Source organism: Euphorbia lathyris, chromosome 2, assembly GCF_963576675.1.
Source record: "Euphorbia lathyris chromosome 2, ddEupLath1.1, whole genome shotgun sequence".
Lineage (NCBI taxonomy): Eukaryota > Viridiplantae > Streptophyta > Magnoliopsida > Malpighiales > Euphorbiaceae > Euphorbia > Euphorbia lathyris.
This window is the reverse complement of record NC_088911.1, coordinates 28747060-28761923: the sequence shown is the minus strand read 5'-3', so window position 1 is coordinate 28761923 and position 14864 is coordinate 28747060. Positions and strand designations below refer to the sequence as shown.

At 31.5% G+C, this 14864-nt stretch overlaps 1 protein-coding gene across 1 annotated transcript; it reads left to right on the top strand.

The window, feature by feature from the left end:
- Positions 1–8556: 8556 nt before the first annotated feature.
- LOC136217582 (protein trichome birefringence-like 25) lies at positions 8557–14617 on the top strand. Its single transcript, XM_066004171.1, has 3 exons — positions 8557–8997; positions 9080–9357; positions 13616–14617. Exons 1-3 carry the CDS (start codon positions 8718–8720, stop codon positions 14390–14392), a joined length of 1335 nt encoding a protein of 444 aa, XP_065860243.1. The 5' UTR covers positions 8557–8717; the 3' UTR covers positions 14393–14617.
- Positions 14618–14864: the final 247 nt, after the last annotated feature.

The window sequence follows — 14864 nt, the reverse complement described above, 5'->3', positions numbered from 1 at the left end:
TTTCAGTTTTATCAAACAGCACCTAACTCTTCGAATTTTTTATTTTGAGCCGTTGAGGGGCTACCAGTGTTAAAAATTCTAAAGTTCTATAGCCATATCGTTAAAAATTGAAATTTAGGGACCACAATGTTAAAATGGGTAACATTCAATAGTTAAAAATTGAAATTTAGGGACCACAATGTTAAAATGGGTAACATTCAATGGCCATAGATGTAATTTACCCGGATTTCATAGCAGTTAATTATCAATCTTGTTTATATTTGATATAAATTAAATCATTAATTGTAATTGGAAGTAAAAAAAAAACTTAATACAGTAAAACCTCTATAAATTAATAATGTTGGGACCATGAAATTTTATTAATTTATAGAGTTATTAATTAATCGATAAATTAATAATTATTAATTTATAGAGTGATTTTAAATTTTTTCAAAATAAATTTTAAATTACTATTTAAATAAAGTTTTTGTCTAAAATCAATAAACAAATAAAATTAAATGTGCATTATATAAGTTAATTGAAGTTGGAAGTTCATTGTATTTATGTTAAAAATATTCAATGTATCATAGTTAATGAATTACTATATAAATTTATATGGAGTGTTGTTTCAAATCATACCAAAAATGAGGATGAAGCTGAGGATAATTCAGTACTTTTGAAACCAGTCAAAGTAAAGGAAGCAGTTATAGCATCATCCACTGTTTACCATTTTTTGTTACAATTTGACAAGAATACACCAGAACTTTTGAATGCACTGAGAATAGTTAGAGATGAAATTCAACTAGATTTAAATTTCAAAGAAAAAACAAAATACTATATATTCATATTTTGCTAAAGTATCCTAAGTATATATTTCGCATATGTATTTGAGAAATTATTAATTTATAGAGGTAATAATACAATGTATTTATAAAGGGTTGTTTTGGAAAATTATTATTTTATTAATTTATTAATATTGATCATTTTTTGAACTGGCACAAGTCAGGACCAGAAGAAATTATTATTTTAAAGAGTTTATTAATTTATCGAGTATTAATTTACAGAGGTTTTTACTGTACATATATGTTGCACTTTTGCACTTTGTACTTGACTAAATCACCTCCTAAATTTTAGAAAAGTTTCGAATAACTTCGTATTCTTATCCAATTTGTGTTTAGTAATTCTTATTTTTGTTAAATTACATACAATAATCTCATATTCTTATCACATTGCATTTAATAACGTTAATACTTCAACTGCCTCATGAACTTTTAAAAGTCCCTAATTATTTGTTTATTTGTCATTTTCTTTTTGATAAATCGCGAGGACTTTAACACGTGGTGGAACATATCTCCCATTTTTTGCATCCAACAAATTTTATTAAGAAATATGAGATTATTGAATGCAATTTGACTATCTTGTAAACTTTCAAAAATTCCAAATGACACTATATTCTTGTCCAATAATAATTAGTAACTCTCTATTCTTATTAAATTACATTCAATAACCTTATATTTTTACCTTAAAACTCCAAGTGTCTGTAAACTTTAAAAAATCTTTAATTATTTATCTATTTGATATTTTCTTTTTGACACATGATAAAGATTTTGACACGTGGTGTCTCTTATTTCTGTATCTAATAAATTTTATTGAGAAATATGGGATCATTGAATATAATTAAACAAGAATACATGGTTATTTATAATTTTGAAATTTTAAGAATACAGGTAAGAGCATCTCCAAGAGACTGTTAGTGAACTCTCTAAAAATAATATAAATAATTGACTCTTAGAGTCCGTTTGGTATGCCGTAATGCAATGTAATGTAATCAAGATCGTAATGTAATCAAAGTTGTAATGTAATGGAATGGAATAGTGATTCTATTACCATGGTTGGTTGACAATTATGATGAAATGTAATAACCATTACAATACTTATATTTTTCTAATTAAATATAATCATAAAGTTTTATTTACATAATTAAAATCAACGAAACACATGAAAAACGTGAAAAGCACGAAAAATATGAAAAATCGAATCGAAATCAAATACAAAATTAGATTAACCGAAATCAATAAACTAGTATATAGTTTTTCACTTTTTCATATATTTTTTTTACATTTTTCTCATAATTTCCATTTTCAGCATTTTTCACTGTTTTTTAATTTCCATTTTGCAATATTTTTCGCCGTTTTTCTATTTTCTCCTTTTTTCTGGTTTTTCGTTTTTTTTTCATTTTTCGCATTTTTTCAGTTTTTATTTTTTTTTTTCATTTTTCTCATTTTCAATTTTCATGTTTTTCTACTTTTTGCGTTTTTGACAAGAATGAGAGATAAGATTGAGATGTGAGATTTGAGAAATGAGAGGTTAGATGACAATGTAATGAGAATTCAAGTCATTTTTCTATGTAATTGGAATTACAAGATTTCTGTACAAAATTTAACTCAAAGTTTTCTCATTCCATTATAAAAAAAAAAAATTGTAACATGTAACCAAACATGGTAATGAGTCTTCAATGTAATGGTCATTCCATTACGAAGGTCATTACATCTTACCAAACGAGACCTTAGTGATTTATTTTAAGAGTAGTTAAGATATATCATCTCCAACAATGCTCCTTATATTCACTCTTTATTTATTATTTTATTATTAAAATTATTATTTATTGTTACATTATCAATAGTGTGAGGAGAGAGACTCATTAATAATAAAAAATAAAGTTAAGAGGCACTAAAAAGTGGAGAGAGACTCTCTATTAATAGAGAGGATGGAGATGCTCTTAGTGATTTGAGGAGCCACTAAGAGACTGTTGAAACTGATTTTTTATTTTCTATTTAAATTTTAATTTAAGAGCTAATTTAAAGGCGGTTGGTGATGCTATAAGGTTTTTACCCAAATACAAATAGCAAACTATGTATTAAAAAGAATAAAATAAAATAAACTGTATTGGCCGTCATGCGAATCTTGTTGATAAGGAATATATAATAATAATAATAATAATAAAAAACTGGCTTAAATACACCTACCAACATGCTTCCTCTCGTAAATCTGAAATATTGTTAAATTTGTTTTGTGAAGAAATAGTATTTTATTGAATCACTGTTTCTGAGTTGTCATCGCATCTAACTATAGCCCAATATTTATTATAATATGAATAATATAATTAAAATTATAATATAAAAATATGTGCTGCAGAACATAACACAACCAATAACACTCATTGAAATGTTTGTTTAAATGCCTTTTTTTTTTAATTTGATAAAGAAGATTTTGCAAGTATCTTATTAATTTTTCACAAATTGTGATACTTTAGGAATTATAAAAGAAAAATGCTAAATTTATTAAGAGCCTAAATGATAGGAAGTTTTCAATAGGGTTTCGAACCAACTAGAAGTATACTATATATATATATATATATATATATATATTTATGTTAGTTGTATATTTTATAAGTTTTATTGCTTTTTGTAATATTTCTTTTTTCCATTACGAATCTTGGATTTAGAGTTCGTTTGGCTACTTTTTGTTTATTGGTTGTTGTTTCTATTTACTGGTTGCCTTTGAAAAATGCTGTTTTTCCAAAAAGCAGATATTCTCTGTTTTTGTAAAAAACTATTTTTCAGCTGTAAAAAGCAAATAAGGAATGTCTAACCAAACACTTAAAACTCTGCTTTTTAAATTGAAAAGATAAACAGGAGGTGAAAAATAGATAAATAAACAGCTCTGTAGTCTGTATGCAATATTTTATACCAAGGGATTATTTTTTTTTTACCACATCGAAAGAGTGGTAATGAAAGTTGTAAGAAATGTGTAAGGAGAAATACAGATTTTGGGGTTGCCAGCGTTATTGTGGTTCACAGATTTTAGTCAAGCTATAGTAAAAATGTGTGAAAGGGACCCACATGAGAGCATATAGGAAATGGTCAGCAAATAAATATGACATCTAATATCTAAGGTGGGAGGAGAAGGACATAGCATAGCATGTGCATTACAGATCTCATTTGCTTTCTTCCATTTTGTCCCTATTTATTTAACATGATTTCTTTTCCATTATATATGTTTTAATTATTATATTTTGTTTCCTACAAAAACAAAACAAAAAAAAATAACGAAAAAAAATAATACTCCTTTAAGAAAAATAAAACAATACTCAGACCTTTAATCTTTTCGATTTTTAATTTGACATGTGAAGCTCACTCGATAGTATACACATAAGGAATCAACAGATTCCCTGAAGACAGTTTGGATATTCAGAATAGTTCATTAGAATCGCCTATATAACCGTAGAAAACTCTCGTGGAAGGATACAGTTATACGGCATGTTATCGAGGAGGATGAGTCAATGGATCACGTTTCTGAAACAAGATTTGATTGATTGGAGGATTTCTTACTTGATTCGGATGTAGAAGATGGAGAGGAAGATGACCCTAGATACCCTACAATCCTCCTAAACACAAAGGAGAAACGCTCACTTTGGAAAAAGTGGATAATATCCCTTATTCTCACTGTTTTAGGTAAAAGGATTGGATTCAATTATTTTGCCCAGCGAATCACTGCCCAATGAGCCAAAAAAGGCAAGGTTAGAATAATTGATTTGGAAAACGATTACTATGTGATTAAATTTACTAGCCCTGATGATTATGAGGATGTTATCAATGAGGGACCTTATATTATTTCGAACCATTGTTTAGCTATTAGGCCATGGATTCCTAATTTCAATCCTTTTGATAATGAAGTTAAAAAGATCCTTACGTGGGTTAGGTTTTTCGGCCTTGCCATTGAATAATACAATGAGGGGTTCATGACAAAGTTGGGTGGTTATGCAGGAAAAGTCCATCATGTTGACAAAGCTAAAATTGGGGTAGAAAGGGGGAAATTCGCTAGAGTGTGCATTGAAGTTGACTTATCTAAACCGCTTCTATCGAAGTACATGCTTCCTTGGTCAGTGTACCGTATAGAGTATGAAAGGCTTCATAATATATGCTATGAATGTGGTATGTATGGTCATGTGTTTGATGGTTGTCCGGCAAAGAAGAAGCTTGATGATGGCAAGAATGCTCCAACTGAGAGTGCCAAGGTTATATCGGGTCGGTATGAAGTGCTTAATGATTATGGACCTTGGATGGTGGCCAAACGGACAACTCGAAGACGCACTACAAAAGCGCCCATTACTGGTGAGCCTTCGAGGGACACTCTCAAACGAAATGATGTTACTGCTAATTGCTTGGCGAAGGAGAGCAAGCTTATTGAGACTAATTATGTTGAAACTAAGAGTGTAGCTTCTGCTCGAGGTTTGCTGCATTGGGTCAACTTGGTATAGATCAGCAGAATTTGGTCTCCCTCGTTACACAAAAGGAAGACCCCACACTTTAAGAACCTATCTCCAAAATTCTGAATCAGCCTGTCACATTGGTTGAGAATGTGAATCCGTTGTTTGAACCCTCTGATACTATGTATACAGAAATGAGGGACAGTCGAGTTTGGAGGGAGGGGGGAATGAGACTTTGAGGGAGCCATTTGGCATCCGAAAGAAGACCCAATTTCAGCAGCAAAGGCATTTAAACAAGAGGTTTCAATGTGCAACAAAAGAGTATTTGGGCACATTATTAACAAAAAGAGATGTCTTCTTAACAGGATTGCATGGCTTCAAAAAAGAATTGAGCAAACTTACGATGATAATAGTTCTCTTTTTCTTCGCTCCCTCCAACGAGAATTGGAGACTGTCTTGATTCAAGAGGAGCTCATTTGGTTCCAAAAATCAAGAAAAGCATGGATCACAGACGGAGATAAGAATTTTAAGTATTTTCACATATTTACCATTATTCGAAGATAAAGAAACCTCATTGAAGCTATTAAAACTCCTTAGGGGGACTAGTTATATGAAGACTCTGACATTAAAAACCTTGCTGTGAATTTCTATAGTGACCTCTTCAAATCTGATGCGAATTGTGGTACTCCGTTACTTACTAATCATTGCTTTCCTACCATTCCTGCTTCAGATGGTGCTCATGTGGTTGGTCCCGTGTCAACATCATATATTAAAGAAGTTATTTTTGGGATTGGGCCAACTAAAGCTCTTGGGTCAGACGACCTCCCAGCTTGTTTTTATCAGAGGCATTGGCATGACATGAAAGATGGGGTTTGTAGTTTCGTGAGTGGCATTTTCTCAAGGTTTCACAATATTTCAGAGGTGAATGACAATCTTCTCATTCTTATTCCTAAAGTTGAGAATCTGACTTATTTTACTCAGATGAGGCCTGTTAGTCTTTGCAATATGATTTACAAGTCGGTGATAAAGATTATTGCTAACCGGATCTGGCATATACTACTGATTCTTATTAGTCAGAATCAGTCGAGTTTTGTTGTAGGAAGACAGATGGTTGATAACATCGTTATTTCTCAAAAGATGGTGCGCTCCATGCGTATAAAGAAAGGAAAAAAAGGCCTTATTGCTCTGAAGCTCGATTTAGAAAAAGCATATGACAGATTGGATTGGTATTTCCTTGTAGATACTATTAAGCTTGCTGGTTTTCCTCTGGCCTAGTGTGAGATTATTAGAAAGTTTATTTCTACAGTTTCCACGAGAGTTCTTCTTAACGGGGATATGTCTGATCCTTTTATTCCATCTAGAGGGATAAGACAAGGAGACCCAATGTCTCTGTATCTCTTTGTTCTAGCTATGGAAAGGCTAGCCCACCTCATCTAGGATGCTATTGCCGATAAGAGACTTCGTCCAATGAAAATTGGCCAAGCTTGCCCACATATCACCTACCTATTTTTTTGCACGTGATGTTCTCTTTTTCTTAGAAGGAGATGAGGAGCAACTTAGCACTCTTATGGATATCTTGAAGACATTTTGTTCAACTTCTCTCCTCCTTTCTTCCATCTTCTTCAAAGTTCATCTCCATTTTCTTTCTTCTTTTCTTCTTTCTTTCATCTTTTCCTTACTTTTCTCCTAATTCCTTTCTAACCGGATCTATCCCGAGGTCTTCCTTCTTCCTCCTCCTATCTATGTTTTAGATTTGCATTTTCTTAGTTTTGTAACTTTAGTTGGTTTGAAATCTATTACTTTTTTGAAGTTCTTTTCGTTAGATCTACATCTACTAGCCATACTTCTATCTTTTATCCTTGTTTCGGTTTTAGCACAAGCGGAAAAGATTTATTTTATCCGTAGATCTATAGATCTGCATGGTTGCACAATAGAAACGGACTCAGATCCGATTGTCCGGAAGAGTTTGAAGGATGAAGAACGGATTGTAGCAGTATTTCAACGAGATTCGACTTTCAAGGAGTATATGGTTTCTAGTTTCTTTGTATTGTTTCTATCTTTAATGGTTTTTATTACTCATTGTAGTCTTTTTTCTTTCTGTAATGGATCTTGTACTGGCACTAGCCTATATGGGTATGAGGTTTTATTCCTCCTTTTTTATGTATCGGTATCTCTGAACTTACTTATCTAATGAAATGATACCTACTATTTTATATAAAAAAAGACATTTTGTTCAGCTTCTGGCCAAAAGTTTAATGTTAAAAAACCTCAGCTGTTATGTTAAAAGAATATGTCACCCTGGCCTATGTAAAAAGCTTAGTAATAATACTGGCATTCCTCTTACAACTTCCTTGGGGAAATACCTTGGTGTTCCCATTTTTAGTGGCCGGGTGTCCAAATCGCCTTTCAAGGATCTTTTTTACTCTATGAATTCCAAATTTCATCTTGGAAAGTTAACTCTTTATCTTTTGCAGGTAGGATGGCCCTGATCCAGTTTATTACTAATTCTACGATGAACCATCCCATGCATTCTAACTTGTTGCTTAGCAATGTTCTACATAGTCTTGACAAACTGAACCACCATTTTTTATGGGGTGGAACTGAGGAGGTGAAAAAAAATTCATTTATTACGTTGGGAGAAGGTTTGTTGTCCAAAACATGCAGGAGGGGTTGAGATTAGAAACTTTCTAGAGGATTATTTTGAATTATTCGGTTTTTTCGGTTCGGTTTGGAACCGATGCACATCCCTAACTATGATACTTTAATACTATTTGGTAAAAAGTTTTTTAAGGTAAAATTAGAGATTTGAGCCACTTTAGATGTTATTTAATAGTGATATCTGGCGAAGAGATGTTTGAAAAAGCTTACTTGGTCTAAAAATTTAATTTTGATAAAGTAGTTTTACGATCTTTTTCAATTAGCTTATTACTCCATCTTTTTTAAGGACATTTTTACTCCTAATTACTACATTTTAACCCAAATAAAGGGTTTGTCATATCATTATTTATCATTTTACACAAACAAGTAAGTTTTACCGAACAAGTTACACAATCGGCTAGTCAAATCAACTAATAAAATAATAATCAGATAAGAGTTAACAACTATTTTGCAAAGAGAACCTATATAATGTATTAACTTAATTTATTAAATTAAAATTTTTTATAAAAAATAATTGTGAAAATGTTTTTTCCAAATAAATAAATAATGCATGAGTTCTTATCTTTTTTCAACTGAATAAAATAATTACGACAAAAGCTGTTGTACTGCTTTAAACAAACAAAGGGTGTGTGCAGTGCAGGCAAACGGAGCTCCTTCATAATCATATTAATAAATAATTAACAGCTGCTAATCACCTTCTTACTAACCACTAATCCTTTCTTCTTAAAACGCCGTTTTCTTTGTTCTGTTGTCTTCTCTTCTCTTTCTCTCACATCAACATACTTCCTTCGCCTCCTTTTCTCACACTAAAATGGCGAAGGAAATGAGGTCTGATTTAAACTCATTTTCCTTTTTCTCTTTAACCAAACACAATCATCTCTTCATCAAGTTCGCAATCTCATTTTTTCTATTAGGTCTCGTTTTCCGTCTTCTTACCTCCGATTCAATTCGCTTCTCTTCCGTCGTTGAAAACCCTCCCGCAACTCAAACGGACTCTCCGCTGCTTGATTCTTTGCCTTTTCAACAACCGGTTCAATCTTCAAATTCTAATTACTTTTCGGATAATCAAAACCAAACTATCCAGACTCACGGTATGTGATAATTCAATTTTGCTCTATTTTCTCGTTTTTCAGCAGATGTGTCTGATTTGTTGTGTATTGAAATTTGTTGCAGATGAATGTGATTTGTTTGCCGGAGATTGGATACCGGACCCGAAGGGTCCGGTTTATACTAATCGGAGTTGTCTAATAATTGAAGGACATCAAAACTGTATGAAAAATGGAAGGCCTGATTCAGGGTATCTATACTGGAGGTGGAAACCGCTTGGGTGTGATTTGGCCAAGTTTAATCCTAACAAATTTCTTAATCTGATGAGGAATAAATCATGGGCGTTCATTGGTGATTCAATTTCTCGTAATCACGTTCAGTCATTACTTTGCATTCTTTCTCAGGTAAATTTCAAGCTTCAATCAAAATTCTAAAGTTTGTCTCTGATTTTTGGTTACATATGTGGCTGTTTGGTTTGGTGGTGGAGATGGCAAAACTAACCAAACACCCGAAACACAGTCCAACAGAGTAACCAAACACTATGTTACATATGGTCCAGTTCAGGTCAAATCTATATTTATTTATTTTTACTCGCAGGACTATAAGATATAATTCAGTCAATCCTGTGTGGGATTCAATTCATGTCACCATCTTTAATGATGGGATCGTTACAATTTAAGTGGCCTAATCATTTATTTGAGCCTCTTTTAACATCAGGATTCTAATTGTCTAAGTTCTATTACCAGTTTGGAGTAGAAGCCAAGTTTGATTTGAAAATAATAAAGGCTTCAGATTTAGCCTTACCCACCTTTATCTTTGAAAGTAAGCCTATTTATTATTTGGTACTTAAAATCTTGTCATTTATTTCTTCAAAAAAAAAAAATCTTGTCATTTATAACATTTTTTTTTTTGATAGGTGACATTTAACCAATTTGGAATAAAAAGTTAATTGATTTGATAATTATTGTCACATGACATATGACATGTTACATAAAAAAAAGGATTAAATATCGCCTATAGAATTGGCTTAATACATTAAAAGCTTCAAAAAGTTTAATTGGCCGGTTGAATTTACACGGCGTTTTGCTAGTCTCATCAACTTGTTTAAAATAATATATTGGCTACCTGAATTTGTTTAAAGTGACTCATTGATCCCTGAACTCGTTTACAGTAAAGTGGTATACATTGCAATATCTAAATCCGAAAAAGAATTCAAAAATTTGAAAATAAACGCCTAATTCGTGATTTTAAGTCTTTAAAACAAATTAACTTTTTATTTTGTATTTTTATGATATTGTTATAGATTTAGGAAATTAATTATGATACTTTAAACAAGTTTAGGGACTAATGAGACAACATATGTATAATTTTTTGAGATCAATCAACCTTTTAGAACAAGTTCAAGGAGTTACTGATATTAATAGACTATAGAATTTTTCATGTTATCAAATGATTGAGAGCAAATGACATGATTTTATGTAACACAAGGGCCAAATAGAAATTTAATTCTAATATATTTGTGTCATGTTCATTGCTTGAAGAAAATTATTAATTTTCCTATTTTAACATTTCCTTGATTATTCAACTATACATAAGAGTGCTGCAAGATTTTTAGGGTAAGTCCTGATTACTTCTAGTACATTCGGTGGCAATTCATATATAAGTGGGTCATGTTCTTCTCACATTAGTTATTACCTAGTGCTATGTTATGTGAGTGAATTTTAATTAAAAAAAAAATTGACCTCAACCTATTTAATAAGTTCCTAATTCGCTTATATTATGGTCAGTTGTGTAATGTATCCGTATGTTTTGTACAACCTTACTATGTTTTTTTAAAGCCTAATGCTTTTCCAGCCCTCTTAATTTGTTCAATTGGTCATTTTACCCCTTCAACTCATTGAATGTTCTATTATCCCCTTAACTCCATAGAAATGATATTTCCCACCCCCTTAACTTGTCCAAATTAGTCATTTTATCCCTCCTCAACTCATCGAATTTCCTATTTACCACCTTAACTCCATAAAAGTGGTATTTCTCACTCCTTATGACCATATTTACCCTCTTAGTTCTATAAAAGTGGTATTTCTTACCCTTTTATAGTGCAAAATTAATAACACTTATTCAAATGAGTTTGAAAATATATATTTTTAATATCAACTTTTTATTTTGTTTTAATTTGATAATTATATAAATCTTTCATGTGTTTATTATAATAATATTGTATTATAATAATTAGATAATCAAAATTTAACTAGCAAAAAAAGTTAAAAAGAGAAAGAATGAATAAAAGATACAAATAACAAGAACTTTTTGATAAAAAAAACAAGAACATTAATATAAACAAGTTAAAGACATTATATGTAGGGAAAAGTATCAAAATAGGCCTATGAATTTGGGGAAGTATCAATTTAGGTTCCACGTACAAAATAGCACCAATATAGGTTTAACGTTTAAAAAATGTATCAATTTAGGCCTCAATGACGGATTGTAAGGGAAATACCACTTTTATGGAGTTAAGGGGGTAAATAGGACATTCTATGAGTTTGGGAGGGGGTAAATGGACAAGTTGAGGGGGTGGAAAATACCACTTTTATGAAGTTAAGAGGGTAAATAGGATATTCTATGAGTTGGGGGATAAATGGATAAGTTGAGGGGGTAAGAAATACCACTTTTATGGAATTAAGAGGGTAAATAGGATATTCGATAAGTTGAGGGGTAAAATAACCAATTTGGACAAATTAAAGAGGCTGGAAGAGTATTAGACTTTTTTTTAATGATGACATGTAAAAGTAAGAGAGATTCAAATCATGTTGATGATAATTATGATTTTATTGTTCCTTAATAAAATATAAAAATATAAAAGAATATAATAATAATTTTATATATTCATATGATTTTCGAGTTATTAAGTTAATTTTAAAACAATTTAAAATTTATATGTCAATTTCGTATTAATTAAAAAATGATCCATTACTTATTTAATAAACACTAATTCAATAAATTTGTATTGGATTTGTATAGCGTATATAACTAGACCTGGCAATTGTCGTGTTCGAGTCGTGTTCGTGTCGTGTCATTTCGGGTTCGTGTCAAAAAGAGTAAATCCAAACCCAACCCAAAAACTTTCGTGTCAAAGTCGTGTTAACCTATTCGGGTTAGTGTCGATTTCGTGTCGTGTTTTCGGGTTACATGTAATTTTGTTATGCATATATATTAATAATAACTCTTAAAAATATAAGAAGATATGGTACTGTTTTTAAACATTTTTAGATTAGTTTGTTAACAATAATTATCGAAAAGTTCAATAATATCATGTTAGAGGATCATGTAATGTGTTTATAACAATTTAAGAAATTCAAATCAATATTTGTAACTAATAATTATAATTTTATTATCTTTATTAATAAAATCACATAAAAAACACGAGAGAATATAACAATAATTTTCAATATCCGTGTCATTTCGTGTCGTTTTCGGGTTCACATATCAACACTAACCCAACCCACAAATTAGCGTGTCAATTTCGTGTCAACCCAAAAATGACCTATTACCTATTAAGCTCAACACTAACACTAAAAATCCGTGTCGTGTTCGTGTCGTGTAATCGGGTCGTGTGTCATTTTGCCACCTCTATATATAACTGCCACCTCTACTTGGACACAACGGCTTAAACAGGTGAAGAGTTTAGGTAAAAAGTATCATTAGGTCTCTAATCTTTTTTTTTTGTTTATTAAGTCATTGATGTTTTATTTGGATACATTAAACCTCTGATGATTTATTTTTGATCCTATTAAGTTATTGCCTACCAAATTAGTAAGTTATGAAAAGATATTATTAATTTCATCTGAATTTGAAATTATATATATAAAAAAATTACAGTTTGGATTAAGGTTGTTACAGTTTTTCTATAGTCACATTACAAATCTAAAACTACTTTCAAGCAGTGAATAGATACAAATTTCGAATGCATGTCCAATAAATAACACTTTGTTAACCGAATTTTATGTTTAAAATTGATTCTTTGGGTCATCAAGAGCTTAATGGGACCAAAATTAAATGATTAGGAGTTTAATGTATTCAAATAAAAGATCAAAGACTTAATGAACCAAAAAATGAAAGAGGAAGGGTCTAATGATTATTTTTGCCAAGAATTTAAGACACAACGGCTTAAATTGTTAATCAACAATCAATCTTGATTTCATTTTCTAATACAGCTGGGTTAGAGAGCACTCTTTTGGCAGGTTCTAATGTCTCTTTCCATGCTGGTGTACCTACCTCACATTATTATGCTCATTTTAATCTTTATGTCTTATCAAGAATGGGTGCATTATCCTTGTTGTTTAGTTCATTTTAATCTAATTATCTGTATCAATACTCAACAAGCTGTAATTTGTTAAATTGTTATACCCTTTAGTACATTATCCTTTCTATACAGGGTTGGTTGGGTCCTGAACCATAAATTGAAATTTTAGACCCATATGATTGGCCATTTACTAAAAATGTGTAATGGATGTAGTATGGCCTACCACTATCAGAATGTCTCATCTCTGATCTAACTGTCTGCATTCCATATGTTGCCATCTAAAAAAAAGTATGTTTTCTGATTGGGATTTTCCAAAATAGTTTGATAGAATGGACAATAAATGATGGGCTGTTTTATAGGTGGAAGAGGCCATTGAGGTTTATCATGATAAGGAATACAGATCGAAAAGATGGAACTTTCCAGTCCACAACTTCACTCTTTCAGTCATTTGGACCCCATTCCTACTCAAAGCAGACATTTTTGAAGACCAAAATGGAGTTTCATCTTCAGAAATCCAGTTACATCTAGATAAACTTGATACCATATGGACTGATCAATACAGCAACTATGATTATGTAGTAATTTCTGGTGGCAAATGGTTTCTCAAAACTGCTATATATCATGAGAACAACACTGTTACAGGATGCCATTATTGCCCTGGAAAGAACTTGACTGATCTAGGATTTGACTATGCGTATCGCAAAGCGATAGGCTTGATCTTGGACTTCATGGTTCAGTCTGATCACAAAGCTTTCATTTTCTTGAGGACAACAACACCAGACCACTTTGAGAATGGAGAATGGTTTAGTGGAGGTACTTGCAATAGAACAGTACCTTTCAGAGAAGGTGAGATTCAGATGGTGGATGTAGATGATATAATGAGACGGATTGAATTGGAAGAGTTTGAGAAAGCTGCTGCATTAGGATCTGAGAAGGGTGTAATTTTGAAGCTACTTGATACAACTCGGTTATCGTTGCTGCGACCGGATGGGCATCCGGGACCATATAGGCAGTTTCACCCATTTGCAGAGAATAAGAATGCTAAAGTTCAAAATGACTGTTTACATTGGTGCTTACCAGGGCCAATAGACTCTTGGAATGATTTGGTGATGCAGATGTTATCCGATGGCAGATAACAGTGATTATTATTTCAATTCTTTGAAATTGTATTATGATTATTATATTATTTCACCCTACTTATTTATACAACCCATCTCTTAGCTAGATACAATCTGCTACCCTTCTTTAGTGAAGTATACAACAATTACCTGTAAATTTTATACAAATAATATGGATGACAGTGAAAGTAAGGTATTTTCTCACTTTTCTTAGAGTTCAACAAAACTTAACATGCTCTCAGGCCTTAAGATAAGATCATAAGGGGGACTAGAGTTCTTGATTCTTGATTATGAATAGAGAAAGACATGTAATCTACGCCAAGTTAATACTAAATGATCATTGAATGAGATATTTAGTGCCTGTTAGGTTCATTTATAGCTTTTTTTTTTACTTCAAACTGTAGAGAATGCAATATAAAGCGTTCGGCTAAAATTGAAAACAACTGTAAACAGCTACGGAAGGAAAATCAGTTAAAACAACAAAAAGCAA

Excerpts from the sequence above, each read along its gene's own strand:
- LOC136217582 (XM_066004171.1), top strand. The coding sequence starts at position 8,718 with ATGGCGAAGGAAATGAGGTCTGATTTAAACTCATTTTCCTTTTTCTCT. Across the intron at positions 8,998-9,079 it reads CCAAACTATCCAGACTCACG|ATGAATGTGATTTGTTTGCC; the intron begins GTATGTGATAAT and ends AATTTGTTGCAG. Across the intron at positions 9,358-13,615 it reads TACTTTGCATTCTTTCTCAG|GTGGAAGAGGCCATTGAGGT; the intron begins GTAAATTTCAAG and ends GCTGTTTTATAG.